This window comes from Capricornis sumatraensis, chromosome 8 (genome assembly GCF_032405125.1).
Source record: "Capricornis sumatraensis isolate serow.1 chromosome 8, serow.2, whole genome shotgun sequence".
Lineage (NCBI taxonomy): Eukaryota > Metazoa > Chordata > Mammalia > Artiodactyla > Bovidae > Capricornis > Capricornis sumatraensis.
The window spans coordinates 72,456,047-72,473,676 of NC_091076.1; the positions used below are offsets into that span (position 1 = coordinate 72,456,047).

Consider the following 17,630-nt stretch of genomic DNA (forward strand, 5'->3'; position numbering starts at 1 on the left):
GCTCACATGCCCCAGCCTGGGGCCTGGGAAGCTTTTATGAATGAGGGACAATTAGGAATGTCACTGGCCATCTGTAGATGTGGAAACAGGGTCCCAGGGAAGCAAAGCAAGTTTCCAGCATCACCAAGCTAATCAGAGGTGAATCTAGAGTGTATGGGGCTGAGCCTGCACACTGGGCCTCCTGGGAGGACTTCTGGGTGAAGGTCCTCTGCAGGCACCTGTCCCCCCTCCCCTGCTTTGCACTGGCTCTCGGTTTTGGGGTTCAGCAGGGATGAGGTGCTCCCACGCTAGTTCACTGGAAGCAAGAGATGCCCAAAGGGGGTTCTGGGAGCCTGGTTGGGGGTTCTTCCCTACAGTCAGCCTGTCCCCTCCCAGGCAAGTCCTGCTGCCAGCTATGAAGTTGGCATGCCAGTGCCCTGGTGCCTCCCAGCTGCCACTGAAGCTGATGATCAGACCGCAGTCCTGACCCACCACCACCACCACTTCTCCCATTTCCATTAGGAAGTCAGGGATCCAAGGACAGAGCATCTCATTCTATGATAGAGAGAAAACCACCAGCGCCTCAGGTTCTGGCTTAGGAGAGGCTCAGCTTCCAAGGCGGGTTTGTGAGTAGTTCAGTGAACAGGATTTCACTTGCCTGGGCATTAGTGCTAGATGGTGAAGTTAGTTCTTCCTGGGGGCATGATGCACAACAGCTTGCCTGCGAGAGCAGTGAGGAACCTGGCCTGTGCCTGGGGACACACCCTCGTACATCCAGGAGGCGAGGTCGGTGTCCCAGGGGAGGCTTTGCTTCCATTCAGGGGCCGCCCAGATGGGCGCGTCGGGCCTGGACCTGGGCACCAGTCCATCTGATTGACAAGCCAGTGCTTCTTTGTGTCTTTCTCTCCCTTGTCACAGATTCTGAGGATGACGGCGAGTCGGAGGCGGCCAAGCAGCTGATCCAGCCAATAGCTGAGAAGATCATTGCCAAGTACAAAGCCAAAGAGGAGGAGGCGCCGCTCCTGTTCTTTGTGGCGGGGGAGGTGAGTGCCGCCGGGGCCCCCCGGGCTGGCTCCGCTGGCCGACCTTTAGAACACGAGTGATGTAGCCCCTGGGGATGTCTGAAAGGGCCTGGGGTTCTGGGGTGACGGTGCTTCTACAAGAGCCCACAGACAAATGGAGCATGAAAAGGTGTCATCAGTCAAGGAAAACCAGTTCCGGCCCCTGCCGCCTCCTTCTTCCCATCTTACCCAGCAGTCCCCGGGCAGCAGGGGGCCCTCCTAGAACAGAAGCTCCCACTTGCACCCAGATTGCTCCCACCCCGGCTGCGAGGGAGCCACAAAGATAGTGGTCAGCACTTACTCCTTACGGGCTGGGTCCCAGCCAGGCTCTTGATGCTTTACAAAGAGACTGTTTGGTTAGTCCACGAACACCCAGCCGCCCAAGGGGCCTTTTCCCATCACTGAACGCTGATGGGGATCCGACTGCAGTTACCCCTCAGCCCAGGGAGAATGCTGACGTTCCTAGCATCCCTGCCTCTTCCACCCCAGGCCTGTCCCGAGAAGGCTTCCAGCTGGTAGGGGAGTGGTTCCCAAGGTAGGGGAGCCTGGGTCCCACAGACGCAGAATCTGAGATTGCGCAGGTTGCGCAGCCACGCCCCCTCGGTTCCCCACCCAGGAGCCACCCTCCAAGCATGCGCAGCTGCCTCTCCCCACCCAGGCACTGGCCTCAGTCAGTTACTGACAGACACACATTTTGAAGCCAGCGGGCCCCCCTCCCCCACCCTCCCTCCTTGCCCCCATCTGTACCTCTAGTTGGTCCGAGCCCCGTGCTCATTTCACGCTGTGTTTGGATCCCAGGGGCGGCCAGACACCCTGAACCACCCATTCATCACCTCAATAGCCGCCGCTGCCCGGTGGGCCCCTGGAAGACAGCTGGAGTCACCCTGCCCAGCCGTGGGGTGGAGGGAACAAAGACGGTTCACAGTGCCCTGCCTTGGGCTACACAGCCCACTCCACACAAAGCACAAATGAAAGCCGCGCTGAATGTATTAAACTCTAACCCCTTCGACCAGAACAGCGGCTTGGAGAGAAAAGATGGGCTCAGGAGAGGGAAAGGGTTGAGCCGGGGGTGGAGGCGGGGCTGCAGGGCTCCAGTGGCCGCCCTAGAAACGAGGCCGAAAAGGAGCGCTGGTAGGTTTCCTATAGGCCCGGCCAGGCCAGGTGCCTCACCCACACCACCCACTTGCTCGTCACCTACCTATCCTTAGGGGTTCACAGATGAGGAAAGTGAGGCTGGGAGAGGGTAAGGCTGCTGCGAGGCCGGCCTGGCAGGGCTGTGCGCCCAGGCTGGCTCACTCTCCGGAGCCCCCTGTGAGCCATTATGGAATCCCTTTTATAGGATTTATGAGACCTGGCCTCTGAGAGGTTTCTTGCCAAAGCCTCGCATTAAGTAGGTGGCAGAGAGAGGAGTGACTGTGAGATCAGGAGTGAATGTGGAAACAAGCTCTCACTACCTCTGTCCACAGGGTCCCGTACAGGGCTGGCCCAGCCTGGACCAGGATGTTAGGCAGAGGTTCAGGGGCACAGGGGCATCCACTACTCCAGCTCCCCACCCTCAACCTGACCTTCTCTGCCCTGAACCCGGGCTCCTGGCCTCGGCAACTCTCTAGGCCAGTTTTCTAACCTCAGAAGCAAGACAGTGGGAAAGGAAGTGGGCACAGGGTGCTGGAACCATCAGGCACCAACTGGGTGCCTCTGAGCCCAGGACTCCAGCCCTCCACAGTCAGCCTGGGGCTGGGGCCTTTGTCTTGATCCCATCCTCATCCACAGACAGAAGTTGTCCCTTCCCGAGCCTTAACAGACATTAAAATTCATCTCCCCATGTTTGCTCAGAGGGAGGGGAGGCAGCAGGCACTGAGCTTGGCTTTCTAATGGAAATTGGATGGATGGGATTTGTCCAGGTGTCTCCCCTCTGTTTATCATGAAGATTGTTTATTAACCCAAATGGAGCGCCTGAATTGGGTGAACACTGCCAGAGATGCTGAATCACCCAGCATTGCTGGGAAGTGTGTGCTGTCTGTTGGGTGGAGGAAAAAAAGACGATCACTTATCTTTCCTAAGAAATTGCCCCTTTAGAAAGAAACATTTTTTGTCTCGGAAACTGCTTGCCAGCCTTTAAGGCCAGGAATACTATGAGCTCTTTTTCTGCAGGTATTCTCATTCAGTGGAGAATTTTGCACATTTTATAGTGGAACAACCTGGGGATGGGTATAGAGCGTCCATTTCCTGTTAGCAGCAGCATGAAAAGTAACCTCAGATGGCTGTGTGTATGCATGCTCAACCCTAGTCAACTCTTTGCATCCTCAGGGATTATAGCCTGCTAGGCTTCTCTGTCCATGGGATTTTCCAGGCAAGAATACTGGACTCGTTTGCCATTCCCTTCTCCAGGGGACCTTCCTGACTCAGGGATTGAACCCAGGTCTCCAGCATTGGCAGGCGGATTCTTTAACACTAAGCCGCCTGGGAAGCCCAATCTCAGATGGCTACCACCTTACAAATCTTTCTCCTTGTCTTTGGATTTCTGTTTGCCTTTATATTTACTAAAGGTACACCTCATACTAGAGAAATCTCTCAGGACAGTCACTGGGAACCTACAATTACTATAGCGATGGTGTAAAACCTCAGTAGTACTTCAGAGGCCTGGGCTTCTGAACTGGTTGTGCAACTCCTGCCTGCCCCCTACAGCTGTGGGGGTGGGGGGTTGGGGGACTGAGCTGTTTTGTTAAAAACATTTGGAAGCTGAAGTCCAGATAGCCCTCTGCCCACAGTGGGGCTGCAGATAATTGAGAGTGGGTTGCAAAAGTAAGTAATCAAAAGACATCCCATTTTTACAAGTTAAAGTTGCTTTCATGCTATAAAGCAAGATGACTCACCTGGGGTTTGAGCTGATGCAGAGAGTGAATTTGATGAACCAGCTCCCCCTCGCCCTGGTAGGGCAGGGTCCCCTGATCCCCTCCTCCCTGCTCCCAGTTCTGAGAGCCTATTTTGCCTGGAGGCCGAGGCTCTCCAGGATGGTGGGGTGGGGTTCCGCTCTATGGTGTCTGGGGAGTCCGGGCCCAGGGGATTCTCTGCCCTCTTTCTTGACAACTCATTGGTTTTCTTTCCCTCTGGTGACTTCCAGGATGACATGACTGACTCCCTGCGAGATTACACCAACCTGCCCGAGGCTGCCCCTTTGCTCACCATTCTGGACATGTCAGCCCGGGCCAAGTACGTGATGGACGTGGAGGAGATCACCCCCGCCATTGTGGAGGCCTTTGTGAATGACTTCCTAGCAGAAAAGCTCAAACCAGAGCCCATCTAGTGGGGCCCCAGCTTCCCGGGACCTTATTTAAAACTCATTCTTCTCCTCCCCCTCCTCCCTTCCCGTCACCCTTGGACTCTTCCAGCGTGTTCCGAATCACACAACCCAAGTGTCCAACCTCTCTGTGGTGCCTTGTTCTCTGCATTAACTCCTCAGCTAGCACCCTAGGGTGCGCATACTCTCCAGCAGCAGAAGAAACCACCGTGTTTGGAGACTCTGTTCGGGGATTCATGGGGCTGGCGTAACCGTCCAGAATGGGGGCTGCAGCGCGCTCTTGGTCGCTAGCTCTGGGTGAGGTATTTTTGCGCGCCCCCGGGTGTTCTAACGCCGAGTGGGCACAGACCTTGGGTGCGCCGGCTCTGCCGCGGGTGCTAGAGCGCATGCGCAGAGCCCCAGCGGCTCAGAGACAACGCGGGCGCTCAGGTGGAGCCGGTCGGGGGCGTGGCCCCCGAAGTCTTGGCGCAGAACTTCTGCCCGCCAGGACAGCCTTTCCTCAGTGACTTGGTCTGTCTTGACCTGAGGAGAAGAACACCAGCTTGTCAGTCGGTATCTTGGGCAGGGGAGGAGCTCCAGCTCTCAAAGGTAACTTGTGTTCTTTTCTGATGAGAAAGAGTAGCTACAGTAATGGTTCACGCAGTATTTGCTTACTTTGATGGAGCACCTCCCATGTGATAAGAAAGAGCTGCTTCTTCCTTCCTTCGAGCTCTTTCTCCCTTGATCTTGACCTTCCCCCAGTTTCTGCCTTCTCAAATGGACAGCCCCTCCCATCTTAGAATGTTGTTGGTAAGTTCTCCCCTTCGGCCATCTTCCCAAGAAGAGGCGGTGGACCTGCATTGCCAGAAGAGCACCGTGCCCCCAGGGCCCTGTGGCTCCGGGCCTGGGGCCCCTGGAGCCTCTGCCCACCCTTGGTTACCCCTGCGTTTCCTTTTCTTCTCAAAGCAGAACTTTTAAAAAGAGGCAAGCAATTGCCAGAAGCCTAGCTTTTTCCTAAGAACCTGCAGAAAGGGCTGTGCCCTAGGGAGTGCAGGCTGAGGACAGGTCAGCTAAAAATGGGCCCTGTGTTGGCTCTGCTGAGCCCAGCTCAGCTCCTTCTCTGGGCTGAACTGACCATAGAAAGGAAACTAGCAGCTGTGCTCTTAGGATTTGGGGTAGAAGGCTTCCCTGGGTTTCACCCTATCTCAATCAGGTGTCAGGGCCTTTTGGATCATCTCAGGCCTCACCTCTGGCTCCACTCACAGCCAACCAAAACCGTTTATTTGGAAAACCCTGCCCCTTCCAATTAGCTGTTGACAGCATTGCTTCTTGCTGAGTGGGATTGTTCATTTGTAGTTCAGAGGGACAAGTTGAGTTGGTCATTACTCTTACTGTTACCAGCCTGAAATGCAATCACCTAGTAAGAAATAAAACAGGCATCTCTGGACGTTATCAACCATTTGGCCTTTCCTGTCCTTCATAACAAAAATCTTCTGGCTTGTACTGTGCTCCATTGGGTGGGCAGTGAGGGGGTGGGTGGCACATACAAGATCTTCTTGACTTTCACTGGGTACTTGGCAGCTGTGCTTCAGGATTTTTGAGAACCAAGCCCTAACATGGTCATCTGTTGAATCCTTCAGAAGCCAGGATGCTTGTTTGGATGAGAGTGCCGGAGGCAGATCACTGCTGGAGCTCTGGCCACCATCGCTTGGGGTTTGACTTGCCATGGCAGGGGGTGGAGTCTCAGATGACAGGCATCCTTGTGGACTCATGCTCATTCCCCCTCCACAAGGGAACACGTGCTCAGAAAGCTTGAGAAGGCCAGTTGGAGAAACACAAGGAGTCAGTCCTGCAGGGGTCCTCCTGTGAAGAATGAGGTTGGAGACCCTCAAACCTGGCTCTGTCCATCCCCCTAGGACTAGGGGCTGCTCCAGGAGACCTGCCAGTGTCTCCCTGGGGAGATGGGAGGGTGGAGACAAGATGAGGTAGGTCAACCTCACTTGGAGGATAGTTGGGATTTCTGTCTGTGCCCTGTACCATGATGGCCTTGGAGGAAAGGTGGTCTCTCTCAGCAGCTACTTATTTTCTGAGGCAAAAGGAACAAAATCCAATGAGGAGTCCTCATAAGTCATTGCAGCAGAAAAATGAGGTCATCTATGATGCTTCTATGCCCATAGAGGGCCAGCTGAACTACTTGCCACTAATGTCAACTAGACCTACACCCCCAGAATTCCCCTCTTGAAGGGGGTGTGAAGGCTAATATCAGTGGGAAGTTTTACTCAGAAGGTACGTCTGGTTTATACAGTGGCAACTTTGGGGGAGAAAGCCAGGGGAGAGTCACTTCGCCAGTGAAGAATCTCTATAGTGCAAGATGCTAGCAATCCTAAAGGTTATTGATGAAGTGGGTGGCTTCTTAATTCCTACTAAGCAGCTCCAAAATACCTTAAAATTCTGGTCGCTAATTAAAAGCAGGTTAAAACGCCAGCTGTGACATATTCAAGGGCTTCCGCCAGCAGCAAAGGAAACTGGGCCCTGCAGCTTGGGACAGGATGGTGGCTGTAAAAATGCCACCCTGGGGTTACAAGTCTGTGGTCAGCACAATGACTTCCAGATCTGATTCTACCCTTTTTTTTTTTTTTAAACGGAGTTGAGATCTTTTTTTTTTTTTTAACCTATCTTCAACAGTAAAGATCTCCTTAAGAAAAAAAGAAAGGTATGTTTGGGGGATAGGTATGTATGTATGTGTTAGTCACTCAGTCGTGGTGGACTCCGTGACCCCATGGACTGTAGTCCACCAGACTCCTCTGTGCATGGAATTCTCCAGGTGAGAATACTGGCATGCATGCCCAGTCACTTCAGTCATGTCTAATTCTTTGTGACCCAATGGACCATGGCCCACCAGGCTCCTCTGTCCATGGAATCCAGGCAAGAATATTGGAGTAGGTAGCCATTCTCTTCTCCAGGGGAATCTTCCCCACCCAGGAATTGAACCCGAGTCTCCTCCATTACAGGTGAATCCTTTACCATCTGAGCCACCAGGGGAGTCCAGGTATGTATAGCAGGTAGCTGTAAAAGCCAGAGGGTGACTGAGAACCACCTTGTCTTCCAGGAATGGGGTAGGAGGTCTGGTTGCTCCCCTAGCCTCAAGTGTGTCCTTGGAATCAGTGCCTCCCACTTATCTGAGCACAGGGAGTCTGTTCTGCTGTTTTTGGCATTAGTCAAGCTTCAAGTGGTAATTTTCAGCCAGACTGTGTTTTTTCCTGTTGCCTAATTAAAGACACTAAAAAGCTGTTCTCTCCTCCTGCTGCCTTGTTGCAGGGCAGCAAAGGGGATTCTGCAGCGATAGAGACATAGTAGAATCTGCTGGACCCAATAAAGTCACTGGAGGGAGAAAGCTACACACACGCACAGGCATGTCCACGTGGAGAGGCCTTGGAATGGCAGCTCTGGGAGGGGTCCGAGTGAGTTCCTGGTCCAGCTCCTCCAGGGTGCGGGCATTGTTTCACTGCGAACCCCCACCCCTCCCTGGGCAGGCCCCTGCTTGCCTGCCAGGACCAGGACCTCAACAGAACAGAAATGAGGGCTGTAGGTTGTGGCAGCGCCCCTGCAGCTTCTCTCCAGATGCTGCTGTGTGGACCGAGGACGGGCTGGAACTCAGGATCTTCCATTCACCCTGAAGCAGCTGTGTTCAGTGAGCCCTAAACCTAAGTCCCTCTTTGTTCAACATCAACCCCTGTTGAGCACCCACTGCTTTCCTCCAAGCAGGCTGCTCAAGGGGAAGTTCTCTGCAGACAAATGGCTATTGTTTGTTAGCTTCATTATTGGCTATTCATTATTAGCAAGTAGTGCATGTGTCCGAGAAGGCAATGGCACCCCTCTTCAGTACTCTTGCCTGGAAAATCCCATGGATGGAGGAGCCTGGTAGGCTGCAGTCCATGGGGTTGCAAGGAGTCGACGCGACTGAGCGACTTCACTTTCACGCACTGGAGAAGGAAATGGCAGCCCACTCCAGTGTTCTTGCCTGGAGAATCCCAGGGACGGGGGAGCCTGGTGGGCTGCCGTCTATGGGGTCGCACAGAGTTGGACACGACTGAAGCGACTTAGCAGCAGCAGCAGCAGCAGTGCATGTGTGAAGGAGTATTTTTCAGGAAATAGTAGGCTCAGATGTAGGAAAGTATGATATGGAGTCTACTCTATGGCTGGGATTTCTCCTACTGAAGGAAGTGTGACATCCGGATATACCTTTAGTGTGAAAGCATGAAGAGAAGTCATTATGGTTCATTGTTCAGCCTGTGTCCCACCCCCTGGGCCTTCTGGAATACTTTCCCAAGTCAGGAAATGTGTGGCTAGATTTAGGTAGGATGGTTCTGAGGAGCTGTTGGGTTTCCATGCCACCACGCGCCTCCTCCCGAAAGCCTCTGTCCCCCAGCCTGAAGGGAAGGGTGCAGCCAGCCTCACATCTGATTCCTGGGTGCGCTTGCCTCACACAAGTAAGCCAACCACACAGGGCTAGAAGTGGGATACAGGAGGAGGCATGGTTAGGGCCCAGGCCCCAAAACCGGATCGCCTTTGACATTAGAGGACATGAAGTCCCCAGCTAGCCAAACCACTCTCCGGGCCTGCAGTCACAGAGGTGCAAGCAAGGCTGGGAGGCCAGACCCTGCTGCAGCCTCGTCTCTCCTCAACCTGTATTCTCCCCTTCAATTCCGAGGAAGGAGCAGCTGTGGAGATGGTCCTCTCCAAGTTCCCTGTAGCTCGAACTGTAAAGAATCCACCTGAAATGCAGGAGACCTGGGTTCGATCCCTGGGTCAAGAAGATCCCCTGGAGGAGGACATGGCAACCCACTCCAGTATTCTTGCCTGGAGAGTCCAAGGGACAGAGGAGCCTGGTGGGCTACAGTCCGTGGGGTCGAAAAGAGTCGGACACGACTCAGCGACTAGCACTAGCACCTCTGCAACCTCGAGGCCCAAGCTGAACAAAGTTGCTCTTCCCTACAGATGTGTCTAGGGCAGAACTGACGCCGTTGCTATGTGCAGATTTTTGGTACACATGCTTTGGGCAGTGGCCTGGCTCCCTGAGGCTTTCAGTGCTTGCAGCTGCTCCAAGGTAACTCGGGACCTTGCTTTAGGGACGGTCAAGTCACCCACAGCAGCACATCAGCTTGTCTGTTCATCTGGCTGCTTCTAGCATATTTCCTTTGCATGTTGATTGATGTAAAGTAAGATCTTGGAGTTAAAAGGTGTTTACATGAGTGTTTTCTTTAAAACACGTTTTCCAGGTGAGCCAGCCAGGTCAGCTCCCACAGAGGGTGGAGGCTGCTTGGCCAAGAGGGGTCCACAGTGCAGCAGATGGTTTTCAGTACCAGCCAGGGTGTGGTGCTGTTTCTGGGGTCTTCGCGTGACCCACAGTGCAGCAGATGGTTTTCAATACCAGCCAGGGTGTGGTGCTGTTTCTGGGGTCTTCGCGTGACGTGACACCGAAGTGGAGCTAAAGGTAGCTCAGGTTGTGGCGACACCTGGTGTTAATAACCCTGGGAACGTGCTAGGAGGTCCCAGGTGAAGCTGGTAGAAACCAGTTCCCCAAGGTTGGCTTATCCTCTGGGCCTGCATGACTTTTTTCCCCCTTAATTGGTGTGTAATTGCGTAACACTGCCGTGTTTCTGGTACAGCAAAATGCATCAGCCACATGTATGCATATCCCTATTCCTTGGATTTCCTTCTCATTTAGGTCACCAGAGAGCACTGAACAGAGTTCCCTGTGCTATACAGTAGGTTCTTATATATGTACGTCCGTCTACCAATTCATCCCATCCGCCCTTGCCGCTTTGGTTTGTCTGTGAATGACTGAAATTCTAAGGTGCGATAGCAACTGAGGCTGGGGAGGGGTAAGGGCTTTTATGCCTCCCCCGTCTTGAAACTCCTAGAGGGCGAGGTGGCGGGTTCCCAATGGATGTTTCAGGAACCCAGGGACATCAGCGTTTGCTGAGAGCTGCTTTCCTAGAGGCTCCATTCAAAGGAAAAAGATGTGCTAGATTTTTTCTGTAGCAGCTGCTTCCCATTTCTGTCCATTTCCTCCTTGTTTTTGGTCCAATTTTCTGTACTTTAAGATTTTTGCCGAGAACGAATGACAGTGTGGATGGATCTCCCGCTGCAGCAACTCTGAGCTTGCCACAGGCCCAGGGTGGTGGAGGGAGACTTGACTCCATCCTCTCGATGACAACTTGCATCCAGGAGAAATCCCCACCCCTCCCTTCAGCGTTGGGAGTCGTTTTGAGGTGTGACTGCCCCCTTGTGGCAGATACCACCACTACAGCTACATGCAGCACAAAGGCAAGGGGCGGCTTGGCCAACCTTCTGAAGTTCTAAAGGCTTCTTTCAGCCGAGCCATGTTCTTTACTTGTCATGTGCTGCTCAGTTTTCATCCCGTTTTCCTGGGGAAATGGTGACAAATATTGGTAAAAAACTGAGAAGGATTCAAGATAGTTAATTTCCATCAGTAGGTAAAAAACTTCACCACCACTTGCTCCCCCATGATCATTTAAAAGGAAAGACTGCCCCTTTCCTCTGCTAAATTATACCCAGAAATATATAAAGCACTCACAAGGCATGGTTTACAAGTCATTGATCATAAAGTGAAGGGGACGCAAATTTCTTTTCCTTCTTACAACCAGGATGATAAAACCGGTGGAGAATGACATGCCAGGCATGCTCTTTTGCAGTGCTGTTTTCCTGAACAAAGACAAGATATAGGGTGTGTTGTTCTTTCATTGGTTTTTATTTTGGGATAAAAATAAGAGGAGGCTGGTTTCATGCTGAAAAGGCATGGAGCCTCTTTTCAGTGATGTATGTTTCTTTAGCACTTTTCCAAGGTCTTGGGAGACTGTCAGTAGAGTGGTATTGTTCTGTGGGTTGTCCCCCACCATTCCACCTGCAGGCACTGTGGCTGTGAAGCTGGCAGAGGAGGCCACACACAGCCTTTGTGGGCTCAGCACAGTACAAAGGCTGTGGGCTCTTCTAGTTTCTGAAGGCTGACAGGGATAGACGCTCTCAAGAACATTCCAGGGGCCACTGTCGCCCAACATTTATGTGGGGCCCTGGGCAGGTCCAGACCAGAGCAGCTTCCAGCCTGTCAGCCTGAGAGAGCACAGCCAACCAAAGAGATTGTTCCTGCAAAACCCACTCCTCTCCAACATAACAAAGCAGTCCCACCGGGGCCGCTTAGGCACAGCCATACATGACCTTTTGGTTTACCAGGGACCTGGGCGAGGTGAAGGGGTTAGGAGAGGTCCCTAGTTTCTCTGGGCCATGCTGCAACTCATTGGACCTCCGTGACGAGCAGCTGAGGGGCTCCCAAGGAAGCCCAGTCAAGGCAGGAGCCACCATATAGAAGGGAGGTGCTCACACTACACTGCTGGCATCTTGGTCTTCAACCATACTCTCTGTGGCTGCAAAAACACTGCTCAAAAGTCAGTCCCATACTCTAGTCCCACCCCCCGCTTCCCATAGTGACTTAGAGTGATCACCGCCTGCCCCTGCCCTCATGTCCCTGACTGCATCCCACTGGTGCTCAGTAAGGATTCAGTCTGCCCTGTTTTAAGAGAAGAACAGCAGGGTCTTGCTGCCGAACTGTGGGCTCAACGGCCCCGAGTGTTCATCCTCAGGACTTCCGCCCCTCTCCGTGCAGGAGCCTCTGTTCACACAGCACCAAGAACACTGGTGTTCTGTTTATGCTGGACGAGGGGTTAATGTAAACAAGTCATTCCATTTAAGCAAAAGGGTTACACAAAGCAGGACTAACAGCAGGAAGCTATTACAAGGAGTATGGCTTTGTTGAAAGATGCAGGGTTAAGCTGAAGATTTAAAAACTGTTTTTTCCTTTTCTGAACTGAGAGTCTTCAAATAGATATCTGCAGAGATGCTAAGAAGGTGTAATACCACCAGATGAAATCAGCTGTTTCACCAGAAATTGGGGAGAAAAACTGTGTCATACATAAACGGTGTCTAAGTCATGGCCTGCATGAACAATCAAAGAGATTAACACAGCCAAGCCAGAACCACTATTAATACTACAAATGCCATCACCTGTACCCTTAGCTTCCTCGATCATTAATCTCTCAGCTATGTCCTCACCACTAGGACAAAGATGAAAAGATGGGCGTTGAGACCCACTGACCACACTGAAATAAATAAAGGATTTTAACATAATCTACTGGTCTGCGCTTCACAGGGCTTACTTTCCATTGACCAATGATCAGAGGAGTAAGTGACCAAGCCTGGGCACTCTAACCAGCCCTCTCTGACTGCAAGCACCTGCAGCTGTGGAGGGAGGGGTCCTCCTGCCCAGGATGATGCCTTCAGCAACTTTCTGGGCACAAAGATGCTCTTTGGTGGACAATTTTTAAAAACGTAAGAGCCACGAGACGCACTTACTTCTGTTGCCTCTTACCCACCCACACACACACATAAAAATCAGCGGGAAGATGGGAGACCTCAGGAGGAATTTTGACCTTCCTTATTGTTGAGGCTGAGCAGAAAGTCATGGAAGCTCTTATTTTTCCAGTAACCAGAGACAACTTCAAGCTGAGGACGGCTTCCACACACCCTTCTCTTGGTGTTAATGCCTGTCCCTGCTCAGGCGTTCCACCCTCACCCGCAGCTGTCTTTTGCCTTCAAAGAGCAGGATGCTCGCAGCCATGGCTGAATTCAGGCTGTCTACGCCAGGCACGATGGGGATCAGCAGCCTCCCGCCCCCTGTGCTCTCAGCCAACTGCAGGGACTCCAGGCTCACGCCGTGGGTCTCCCCACCTATCACCACGGCCGCCGGTGCCTCTGTCCAGTCTGAGTCGTAACTCTGGACCTCGAGTTCAGGGAGCCAGTCTTGACTCGCTCCACTCTCTAGATCCTCTTCCTCATATTCATGAAACTTCAGCGGGCGGTGGTCACGTACCCAGCCATAGTCACTGGCCTTGTTAGACCTCTGGGCCTGGGCCTGCACATAAAGGCCACAGTTATCGGCCACGTAGACGCGGGTGTCAGCAGGCAGGTGGTCGGGCACTGCTTCCCAGTCCAGGTTGTTGATAATGGGCACCTGGAAGTGCGCGCCCATACCTGCCCGCAGCACTTTGGGCTCCCAGGCATCCACACAGCCTAGCAAATGAAAGAGGATCCAATTAACATTACAAACCTTCCCAGACATGGGGACTTTGAAGGAAGTCAGATTAATTCTGGATCAGGATAAAGCAAAAATGTCCTATTGTGGCCTTGGCGGCTGGGACCTCTGCCTCCCCAACTGTAGCAGCGTCCAGCAAAGTGCTGTAACAGATTTTATTCATTTCTTCAACATTCACCACACAGAATTCCCTGGCGGTCTAATGGTTAGGACGTCATACTTCTATTACAAAGGGCCATGAGTTGGATCCCTCATCAGGGAACTAAGATCTTGCAGACCAGGTGGCATGGCCAAAAAAAAAACCCTCCCACACACATGCCAGACATTTGGATAGGAGATGGGAGAGCCTGGAAGTCCCCAACCTCAAGGAGCTTGTAATGGAGTGGGCAGTGGTGAAGGGACGACATTTCAGCAGGTGACTATATTATCGGTAACAACTAAAGTTAAAAAAGCATAAACAGGGTAACAGAAAACCCTTGTGCACAGCATGGCAATCGGGGAAAAACCACCGGGAGAACACGACACTGAGCTGCATCGTGAAGGACAGGAGGCTCTTGTCAGGGAAAGACCAGGGCAGAGGAGAGTTACAGAAGCGGCAATCGCGCCACAGTCCGAACACTTTAAGTATGATAATCGAGCCAGTTAATGGGGGTGAGTTAATGGGGGTGAGGTGGGAGATGAGGCAGGAGGCAGGAAAGGACCAGTTTAAAGGAGCGTGGCATGCCCAGCCGAGGGGTTTAGGGTTTCACCCATTAGACAATATAATGTCACCAAAGCATTTTAAGCAAAATAGGGACAGAATCTGGTTTATATTTTAGAAAGACCCATTTGGCTTCAATGTTGAATCTGGACTGGAGCAAAGAGGACACTAGTAATGTCCTCCTTGGAGGACATTACAGCAATCCTGGGAAAAACCAAGGCCAGAGCCCTGTCCTGCACACACCCTGTCTTTGCAGTTGTGCTAAACCCAACCACCTCCATGCATCAGCAAACACGTGGCCCTTCCCAGTGCCACAAGCCAGGAGACAGCAGGACTGGGGCACCATGTATCTACTACCGTCCCTGACTTGTTAGCACACATCTCATTATAAGTTATCTTAGAAGCTAATCTGTCAAACCTCAGGAAAGGTTAAGTAGGCAAACCAAGTTCAAAAAGGAAAAAAAAAACGTGGAGAAGGTAACACTGTCTACTTGGGTTCCCAACCACAGGCTCTCCTGAGCACTGTGAGAAACGAGGGCTGGGAGGTGGGCTGTGTGCCAAGAGGCTAGCAGTCGGGGAAGAAGAGGTGCCATCTAGTCTGACTTCTCCACCCAGTTAGGAGTAAGGGACAAGCTGAGATTCCCCCTCATCCTCGGGTCCTCTACGCTGGGCACCACATCAGATGTTCCCCGCCTTTCTCTACCTCTCCCATACCAGCCACCAGCAACAACGTGGAAACCGCCTGCCTGGGTGATACAGGTCCATTTCCCCAAACCACGCTTGCTCTCAGAGCTCTCAACAGTGAGGCAGGTGAGTGGGGTATGGATATATGGCCCCCGAGCCTGACTTTCATGCTGGCAGAGAGATGCACCCCAGGAAAGGGTGATGGGGGGAAAGAGCTGGGAAAGGCAATACAGGTGAGTCTCAGCAATGGGACCACTTCTCTTTACACCGAATGGCAGCTTCACTGCTTCTGATGGATGATCCTCTCCCTCCTCCTCCTTCCAGGCTGTAATAGGTCTGTTAGACATGTCCCAACTGTCAGGCAAGTCTGTTTGGAACCAAGGCTACAGATTTCTCTTTATGATGAGAGGACAGAACCAAGTGTTAAAACCGGCATCTATTTCTTCCCTAATTAATTTTAAATTCTTTTAAAAACCTAGCAGGTGTCAAAATAATTTTAAAGATAATCAACAAGAATGAGTGTGCCAGGCATGGTGCTGAGTACTTGATGTTCATCTCAATCCTCAGAACAACCCTACCAGGTAAATTCTATTACGCCTGCTTTCCAGATAAGGGAACTGATGCTCGCAATGCTGCTCACTCACACAGAGTTACCAAGGGACAGATCCAAGAACCAAATCCATACACATCTGCCCACGGAGCCAGCTCACTACAAACAGCCACCTAATCCACCCAGTGACAGGCGATCTTACCTTTGGTGAGTAACACTTTGCTGCAGCCTGCCCCAGCAGCAGATCGCAGAATTGTCCCCAGGTTCCCAGGGTCACGGAGATTGTCACAAATCAAGGATATTGGCAGTGTGTGGCGAAGCTGAGTCTCAGGGTATGTCATCTTAACATGGTCAGGTTTGGCAAAAATCCCTGAGGAAACAAGAAATGTGATTCATTTGTCTGATGTGGGTATGGGGAGTAATCTGACGTTTTGGTTATTTATCACTGTTGGTGTATTTGTAATTACACACATGTAAACATTCTGATGGAAAAAATTCAGTGTGCTCCCCACCAACTCCCTCATAACTGCTTTCAATAGTGTAATGTATCTTTTCAGAACTTCTTCCATGCACTTCCCTACATGTATGTCCATCTACCCATATGTAAGTGCTTTTTCTTTTATAGTAAAATCACACTCTATGTGGGGCTTCCCTGGCGGCTCAGAGGTTAAAGCGTCTGCCTGGAATGCGGGAGACCCGGGCTCGATCCCTGGGTTGGGAAGATCCCCTGGAGAAGGAAATGGCAACCCATTCCAGTACTCTTGCCTGGAGAATCCCATGGAGGGAAGAGCCTGGTAGGCTACAGTCCATGGGGTCGAAAAGAGTTGGACATGACTGAGTGACTTCACTCACACTCTATGTAATTATTCTGTAATCTAGTTTCTTTTTTTTTTTTTGGCCACACTTAAGTGGCTTGCAGGATCTTAGTTCTCCTATCAGGGATTGAACCTGGGCCCACAGGCAATGAAAGCACCAAGTCCTAACCACTGGACTGCCAGAGAATTCCCAACATTTTCTTAAGTTTTAACTGGACATTAAAGGTTGAAGTGACCCCCAAAACATAAGGTCTGAGGAGGGGTGATTATTCCCTGCAGACTATAAAAACTCACAATACAAATGACAGAAAACTAGCTTCAGTTTCCACTTAAAATACAAGATTCACAGATTTGAAAACTGTTGTAAGAAAAGGTTAGGCTCAGTAATATTTTCAATTTCATTTAAATTTGTTGCCCTGAGACAAGTATGAACAAATAATTCCAAGTCTCCCTTTCTACAAACACAGTGAACAACCACTGACCCATTATTCCCTGTGGTGTTACCAGGTCGGACCAATCCTTGATATCCTCAAATTTCACCTTAATGAGGCTAACACCTTTCAGCTTTTCAATGGGCAGCTCCTTTATGTATTCCAGACGGCTAAAGAAGAAAACTTTGGGCACAGCACCAGCCTTGAGAGCGTCTGCAATCAGCCTACGACCTTCCAGCAGGATCTTCCCCTGCTTTTCTCGAAATGGCCTGGACTTAACTATGGTCATCACACTGCTGTGGGTGGAAACAAAAAGACAGGTCATTACCAGCATCCTCATTACCGACACACATCGAGTTCTAGCAGACATGAAGAGCTTCGTAGTGAAAGAAACAAACGAACTGTTAGAAAGACACTTATTCTGCCCTCTGTGCATAATAAAAACCAGCGAGGTGTGCTGCAAGAAAGTTCTCCAACACAAGGGAAAGAGGTCAAGCTCCCGCTATGAGGACTGAGGAGAAAAGAGAAAACTCGACAAGCCTCGGAAACACATCACCTTAGCCTTTTGTCTCCAGGGAAAGCCTTATCATAGCGAAGCCCCGACTCTTCCCAGGTGCTGGGGGTCTGGGATGCTGGCCCCTGAATCTGCTGCTTCTGTCGCTGCTCCCGGGGACCGGCCTCTGCCGCCGCCTTCTGAGGCTGTTTCCCGCGATCAAGCTTCCGTTCCACAACCTCATCAGATGGAAACAGCACTTTCACGGGGCTCCGCCGCAATGCCCGGACCCAGCGCCGCGCATCGAGGTCCGAAGCCTGCACCACCGGCAGCAACGGTCGCGTAGCCCAGCCCACGCGCTTCACTAGCGCCGCCATCTTCCCCCGCCCAGTGGGCTGCGTCACGAAAGCGCGCCGGCGGTGGCCAGTGACGTCACTAACGCGCCGGCGTCAGCTGTGGTTTGTGCGTCGC

At 51.8% G+C, this 17,630-nt stretch overlaps 2 protein-coding genes across 2 annotated transcripts in view; one reads left to right on the top strand and one right to left on the bottom strand.

The window, feature by feature from the left end:
* Positions 1–5,738, top strand: part of NXN (nucleoredoxin) — a 161,252-nt gene extending 155,514 nt beyond the window's left edge. Inside the window, exons 7-8 of the mRNA XM_068977708.1 lie at positions 898–1,022; positions 4,162–5,738. Of these exons, the coding sequence (XP_068833809.1) occupies positions 898–1,022; positions 4,162–4,344 (308 nt within the window). The 3' untranslated portion in view covers positions 4,345–5,738. The remainder of the gene's footprint in view (positions 1–897; positions 1,023–4,161) is intronic.
* A 7,193-nt stretch (positions 5,739–12,931) lies between these two features.
* On the bottom strand, positions 12,932–17,536 carry MRM3 (mitochondrial rRNA methyltransferase 3). Its single transcript, XM_068977430.1, has 4 exons — positions 17,223–17,536; positions 16,718–16,962; positions 15,623–15,790; positions 12,932–13,464 (listed from the first exon to the last, which is right to left on the bottom strand). Exons 1-4 carry the CDS (start codon positions 17,534–17,536, stop codon positions 12,932–12,934), a joined length of 1,260 nt encoding a protein of 419 aa, XP_068833531.1.
* Between the last annotated feature and the right edge of the window lie 94 nt (positions 17,537–17,630).